The sequence below is a fragment of the Babylonia areolata genome, chromosome 33 (assembly GCF_041734735.1).
Source record: "Babylonia areolata isolate BAREFJ2019XMU chromosome 33, ASM4173473v1, whole genome shotgun sequence".
Lineage (NCBI taxonomy): Eukaryota > Metazoa > Mollusca > Gastropoda > Neogastropoda > Buccinidae > Babylonia > Babylonia areolata.
The window spans coordinates 13,581,906-13,589,839 of NC_134908.1; the positions used below are offsets into that span (position 1 = coordinate 13,581,906).

At 39.8% G+C, this 7,934-nt stretch overlaps 1 protein-coding gene across 4 annotated transcripts in view; it reads right to left on the bottom strand.

Annotated features, from left to right (window-relative positions):
- Positions 1-2,028: 2,028 nt before the first annotated feature.
- The window catches only part of LOC143276779 (neo-calmodulin-like), a 249,390-nt gene continuing 243,484 nt past the window's right edge, over positions 2,029-7,934 (bottom strand). For all 4 annotated transcript variants that reach the window (XM_076581420.1, XM_076581416.1, XM_076581417.1 and 1 more), the window contains 2 exons: positions 6,492-6,746; positions 2,029-4,113 (listed from right to left, as the gene is read on the bottom strand). In XM_076581420.1, coding sequence (XP_076437535.1) covers positions 4,076-4,113; positions 6,492-6,746 — 293 coding nt within the window. In that variant the 3' untranslated portion in view covers positions 2,029-4,075. The remainder of the gene's footprint in view (positions 4,114-6,491; positions 6,747-7,934) is intronic.

The following is a 7,934-nucleotide window of genomic DNA, read 5'->3' on the forward strand; positions in this document are numbered from 1 at the left end:
TTAGTGTCCAGGTCACATTGTACATCAAACATCCAGTTTCTGTTTAGTGTCCAGGTCACATTGTACATCAAACACCCAGTTTCTGTTTAGTGTCCAGGTCACATTGTACATCAAACACCCAGTTTCTGTTTAGTGTCCAGGTCACATTGTACATCAAACATCCAGTTTCTGTTTAGTGTCCAGGTCACATTGTACATCAAACATCCACAGCTCCCTCATCTATGACTGGGGTATGTCGCCCTATTCACAAATGAATGTCATATAAATATTATCTCTCTCTCTCTCTCTCTCTCTTAAATATCATTATATATTTCAGCATTTTAAAAAGCAATTTGTCTGTCAACATTGCAAATGATTTGACATTCACTTTGGTCAATCAACACTTTTTAATTCATACTTTTTAACACACAAAGAAAAAAAAGTGAAAGGAACAAAGTTAAAGGAGGCAAAGTTTAGTTGCATAAGCAACGTGAACACACACAGCATGCATGCATTTATATCACTGCACATGCACAAATGGTGATTGTAAGAAAGATCTGCATGCAAACAAACAAACAAACAACAACAACAACAACAAAAAAAAAAAAAAAAAAAAAAAAAAAAAAAAAAAAAGACACAAAGGCCCAAAAACTTTGTACAGATTTCACATTCACGAACTCACAGTGGGTTTAATTTCCTGAGTTATTCTGACTGTGTGTCAAGGATTTGTCAGGTAAGGAAATATAGCAAATTTTTTTCTTCACCGTGTCTATACGTACGAATATATATTTTCATTCATCTTTGGATTTTTCTTATTTGCTTATTAATACTAATCTACATGCTGGTCTAAATCTAGCTATACCTTTCTAACTAGTGCACCCAGGTTTCCACATGATAACAAAAGGCACGTTCCATGTTTTAAGCTGTCAAATAAGTCAGTCTCTTCTCATACATCAATACCTTTATCAGTTGCTCCATCATGATGTTGCAAAATTCTTAATGCAGAATAAAAAAAACTCAGGTTGTAAAGATGAAATAAAATCAGAATTCTTGATTGCCTTAAAAAAGTTTCTTTCAATAGAAATCTATATTCAAAACTTACATATCTTTTCAAACACACAAATATATATATATATATATATATATATATATATATATATATATATATATGTTTATATATTTTTTTAAAAGAGAAAAACAAAGAACAAAACCCTTAGTTATTTAAGAATTTTTTCTTTGCTATTAGCAAAATAGGTTACTTGTTCACTACAGGCTTTGTGACTTAACTGAAGAATATAACTTTTGTAACAAAACATTTTCAGTAAGAATGAAAGAGTGAATCAGACCACTTATTGGAAAGGTTTAACTTCCAGCTTTCCAATTAAAATGAGTCAATGAGTTAAAATGAAAAACAACCAGCCAACTGCAGCACCAACAGGCAAGTTTCACTGTATAATATATAATTATGCTTTCAGATTCACTTTTAGCATTGCTGCATAAAGTATATAATGTTATTCAGCTAATCTCCGCCCATTAAATCAGTATAAAAAAATCATCATATTGTGCTGTAAGACAGACTTCTCAAGTTATAGATCTACTGTGTACAACTGTGTAAGAAATACTGGTGTGTTGTTGAAAGTTGAAACACACAAAAGTATCATGAAAACACACATCCAACACAAAAGTTCAAGTAATCACATACAACAAGTTTCTGTTTTACATTTAGCCTAAAAAAACATTTCATATTAATGAATTTGCTAATGAAAACATGATACTTAACATTGATCTGCGACAATATGAAATATACATATTTCGGATAATCCAAAGCAAAGTTTTTGAGATGACATGCAAAAGAAAAGACTGGGATCATTTGTGTTGGCCACAGAACACATCCAAGAGGAATGAATTGATGCTGACACCAGTGGTTAATAAGCTCAAACTGGGGATGGGGGGAAGGAAGGGGAGCAGAGGGCAGGGGGTGAGTGAGGGTGTTAGGGGTGCAGGGGGGGGGGGGGGGGGGGGGGGGGGGGGGGGGGGGGGGGGGGGGGGGGGGCATGGGATGTGGGGAATAAAATGAATTTCAAACTGGGTCAGTTCACAGCAAATATACACCATTATTTTGTGTTAGTCTGAAAAAAGACAATCCCAAAATGACACAGATGTAAAACAGTTGCATACTGATGACACCGTGCACGTTTCATTGTGTGAGTGACTGAATTTGGTGTCCAAGGTGAGAGAAAAACCAACACTGAGACAGAGCACACTGACAGAATGGACAATGTATAATAAACTTCACACTTTTTAAAAATATATATATATATTATCATGGCTTCCTTTTCGGACCCGATTTATCATTAGAAAGCAAAGATGATTTTTTACAAAAGAGTAAAGATGATTTATTATTAAAAAGTAAAGATGATAATAGAGATTTATTATTAAAAAGTAAAGATGATTAATCATTAGAAAGTAAAGATTATTTATGATTAAGATTATAGTGATGGCTTCCTTTTGGGACTTGATTTATCATCATTAAGATTTCCTTACAGAAAAGTCCTGGTGAGAGAGAGAGAGAGAGAGAGGAGTGGGAAGTGGGGTGAAGTAAGCCTATAAAATGTGTCAGTAACACCCATTCTGGTGCATGAAAACATATACTTCCATATATAAAATACTGTATTGTGGTCACCTTAAGACAGGAAAAACCAGCACAAGTCACAAAAAGAGGGTCTCTACTGGCAATGATGATAGATAATAATGTACATTCATACAGACACAATGGAGGACTTGGCTAGACATAAATGGCATCTTGTTTTTGAAGGAAAAGGAAATGGTGTAAGGGTTTTCTGTCTTAATTTGTCAGTTAAAACTTCTTTTTTCTAGGGGGTGTGGGGGTGGGGTGACCTTTCAAGCAGACAGGAAGATTAAATAACCAGTTCCCCACTGGGTCAGAGTGCTCATAACTCTGGATCACAAGACAGCAGAATTCACAGAGACAATCATGTGGTCACTAACACAAAGGCAATGGGGAGAAAAATGTCAACTGGAAAAAATCATAAAACAATGGACACCTTTGGGACCTGCTGTTGAAACATATATAGAGCACCTCTGCACTTGTGATGTACGTTTACATTCACTAGGGAAAAAAGACAACAACAACAAACATGACTTAATTATTGGGATTGAGCAATGCTAATCTTTTGTCACAGAAAAGTGCTGCAACTCTTGTCAGTCTATGATCTCCTGAAAAAGATGCCAGATCATGAAAATTGACACACAGATTTAATGTTCATGTGAAAAAGAAGAAGATGAAAAAACAAGAAAAGAAAAGAAAAAACAAAACAAAACAAAAAACAACAACAACAACAAAACAACAACAAACAAACAAAACGCCAAAGAAACAGGTGCATTTAAATGGGAAAGGGAGAAGTGACTGTGATAGTTTGGGCACTACACCAGATCCAAGTCATCACACGCTACAGACCACGGATGGTTCAAACAACTGTCTGGAAAGTCAGCACCTTGCTCTGTTATCCTAGATGTGTATTGAGCACAACACGTCGGAGACTAAAATTAATGTGTGTGTGTGTGTGTGTGTGTGTGTGTGTGTGTGTTACAGCATGAAAATGGTTGAATGAAACTATACAAATCAAACAAAAGAATGAGTGGGAGGAAGGGTCACAAAGAAATCTCAAATTTTGCACAAGTTAAAAAAGGTAAGGTAAGATTCTTTGACCACACACTCAACAGCCAAAAAACACCACAATTATAGGCAGTAACAGGAACAATAAAAGAAAACATACAGGTAATAGGTTGGAGTTAAAACTGAAACTATGTTTTAACAAAAAACGAGCAATTATCCCCAGCAAATAAACCGATCATTGCAATCTGTAAACAACGAACCACAACTCGCACATAAATGTAAGTGCTTCCGTCAACAAGGATTAGAAAGTTCAGCCATTGCTTGGGTGATGAAAAGGAATGATGCAGAGGGTAAACAGGAGCCGGGAGGTAAAAATACAGTTGGAGACTCCAGATGCTATACACCGGCAGAAGGCACACACACTTGCTGGACAGTGGTGATGATTTCTGGTCGGGCCCCCTATTTCTTGCTTGTGTTTATCCACACACGGATAAATTCTGCAACAGGAACAGTGATCAATACAAGATGGCTGCAACGTTGGACGCTTGTGTGTGTGTGTGTGTTCGTGCATGCGTGCGTGTGTATGTATGTGCGTGCGTATGTATGTGCGTGCGTGAGCGTGTGTGTGTATATGCATGCGAGTTTACGTGTGCCGTGCGTGCATGCGTGTGCACAGCAAGAACCCCACCACCAGCACAATTGGACATATGCTAACTGGCGATGCTGGATGTTTTTGCTGTAATTCACACGAAACATTCCATACGTTCATTTTTTGTAATGTGTTAGAAAATGGATACTGGTAAGAAAAAAACTCATACCCCTCCATTAAAACTGAAAGAAGGAAACTTTAAATCCACCAGTCTTTATGTGACCAAGATCAGCCAATATTTTGATGGCTGTGACTCTGTGTCACGCAATCTGGCCTTTGTCCCGCTGGATCTGCTGTGTTAGCAACTGTGTTAGACCATAGAATTATCACTTATCTGCGAACTTTTGGTAATTGTGTAACACCATACGCCTTTTAGTAGTTGTTGAAAACTAGTGAGTTTATCACTGCTGCATTGAAGATTTTCAGTGCTCCTGGGAACTCCAAACAGTATAAACTTTCTTTACAACTCCTGCAAAAATCTTGAATGTGACGTGAAAAAATTGGGATTTTGTTTTCTGAGTACTGAAATCTTGAAGAAAAAAAAACAAAACAAAAAACTCTTGAATTAGAAAAAAGAGAAAGATTTTTTGCTTGACAACACAACTGAAAAATATTAACATGGACGTGGAATAAACAGCAGAATTACATATGTATGTGTTTTTTCTGATGCTCCAACTCAAGAAAAGATAAATCAGCTCCCACAATCAATCAAGGGAGTGTATGCAGGTTGTGTGCATGACACTCAACAGGCAGAGATTCCCTGACTCAACCACTGACTTCATAGTCAATTTTGTTCCCCGACCCACTGACCTTCATAGTCAATTTTTTTCCCTTGACCCACTGACCTTCATAGTCAATTTTTTTCCCTTGACCCACTGATCTTCACAGTCAGTCTTTTTCCCTGACTCACTGATCTTCACAGTCAATCTGTCTTTTTCCCTGACTCACTGATCTTCACAGTCAATCTTGTTCCCGGACTCACTGACCTTCATAGTCAATCTTTTTCCCTGACTCACTGACCTTCACAGTCAATCTTTTTCCCTGACTCACTGACCTTCATAGTCAATCTTTTTCCCTGACTCACTGACCTTCACAGTCAATCTTGTTCCCGGACTCACTGACCTTCATAGTCAATCTTTTTCCCTGACTCACTGACCTTCACAGTCAATCTTTTTCCCTGACTCACTGACCTTCATAGTCAATCTTTTCCCCTGACTCACTGACCTTCACAGTCAATCTTGTTCCCGGACTCACTGACCTTCACAGTCAATCTTTTTCCCTGACTCACTGACCTTCATAGTCAATCTTGTTCCCGGACTCACTGACCTTCATAGTCAATCTTCCCCTGACTCACTGACCTTCATAGTCAATCTTGTTCCATGACCCACTAACCTTCACAGTGTACTCACTGACCTTCACAGTCAATCTTGTTCCCTGATTTACTGACCTTTATTGTCAGTCTTGTTCCATGACCCACTGACCTTCATAGTGTACTCACTGACCTTCATAGTCAATCTTGTACCCTGACCCACCGACTTTCATAGTGTACTCACTGACCTTTATAGTCAATCTTGTTCCCTGACCCACTGACCTTCATAGTGTACTCACTGACCTTCATAGTCAATCTTGTACCCTGACTCACTTACTGACCTTCATAGTCAATCTTGTACCCTGACTAACTTTCTGACCTTCATAGTGCACTCACTGATCTTCATAGTCAATCTCGTTCCCTAACTCACTGACCTTCATAGTGCACTCACTAACCTTCATAGTCAATCTCGTTCCCTAACCCACTGACCTTCACAGCACACTCACTGACCTTCATAGTGCACTCACTAACCTTCATAGTCAATCTCGTTCCCTAACCCACTGACCTTCACAGCACACTCACTGTCCTTCATAGGGCACTCACTGACCTTCATAGTCAATCTCGTTCCCAAATTCACTGACCTTCATATTGCACTCACTGACCTTCATAGTTCACTCACTGACCTTCATAGTCAATCTCGTTCCCTAACTCACTGACCTTCATAGCACACTCACTGACCTTCACCTTCATAGCGCACTCACTGACCTTCATAGCGCACTCACTGACCTTCACAGTCATTCTCGTTCCCTAACTCACTGACCTTCATAGCACACTCACTGACCTTCATAGTTCACTCACTGACTTTCATAGTCAATCTCGTTCCCTAACTCACTGACCTTCATAGCGCACTCACTGACCTTCATAGTCAATCTTGTTGTTGCGATCCACGTCCGCCTCCTTCATCATGTCGTGCAGCTCCTTGTCAGTGAGCGGCTCCCCCAGGTTCTTCATGGCGTGCTTCAGTTCCTGCACGTCGATGAAGCCGTCCCCGTTCTGGTCAAACACGCGGAACGCCATGCGGATCGCCTTCTCCTGCTCCGCCGGGTTCTCTGCCTTCCGCATCTGGTCCTGCATGAAGGCCTTGAACTCCTTGTACTCGATCTTCCCGTTACCTGGGGAACCATTAACCACTTCACTGCTCAACCTAAATCCTTGTACTCGATCTTCCCGTTACCTGGGGAACCATTAACCACTTCACTGCTCAACCTAAATCCTTGTACTCGATCTTCCCTTACCTGAGGAACCATTAACCACTTCACTACTCAACCTAAATCCTTGTACTCGATCTTCCCGTTACCTGGGGAACCATTAACCACTTCACTGCTAAACCTAAATCCTCGTACTCGATCTTCCCGTTATTTAGGGAACCATTAACCGCTTCGCTGCTATTTCTAACTCCTTGTTCTCGATCTTTCCGTTACCTGAGGGGTAGGGGTGGGGATGGGGGTGGGGTGGAGATGTAGGCACTGCTCTGCCTGGTGATGTGCCGTCTTCCCAGGGTAGGTTTTCCAAAGTTTGGGTTTTTTGGTGAACTTTCGGATTTTTGCTTCAATGTCTGGCCGGACTAAAATGACGGATTCTTCAAGCCTGGGAAGAAATCTTTTCAATGCGAAAGTGGAGACGTTGTGTTTTTCTGCAAGATAAAGAAGATTGTAAGTTTGTCGTAGTTTTCTAACAAACACACCACTGCTCATAATCATTGAATGTATCTTTAATCTTTATTTTACTTCTGTGTCATAACAGTGAATTGGGGTGAGAAAATGAATCTTTTTCATGACGATGAGGACGCCTTCATGAATAATTAAAAAATTCAGGTTTTTTTTCAGTCAAGGGCGGATTATCATATTATGGGTTTTCAAGTGGGCCACCATCTCCCTCACAACTCACCGTAACTATCACCACCACCTACCACCACCGTCATCATCAATCAGGTAAACAACCACTGACAATCGTGAAGTGTTGTATACACCGTAACTTTTACTTGGATGCACAAAGAGATGCTATCTACGACTGTACCGAATCATTAAACAGAACAAATGACAGTGGAAGAAAACAAAACGCACACAATCAATGACAGCAATTCTCTCAAAATGGCTTTGCAAAGACACGCTTACTTTTCTTCTTCTTCGTTCGTGGGCTGCAACTCCCACGTTCACTCGTTTGTACATGAGTGGGCTTTTACGTGTATGACCGTTTTTACCCCGCCATGTAGGCAGCCATACTGCGTTTTCGGGGTTGTGCATGCTGGGTATGTTATTGTTTCCATAACCCACCAAACGCTGACATGGCTTACAGAATCT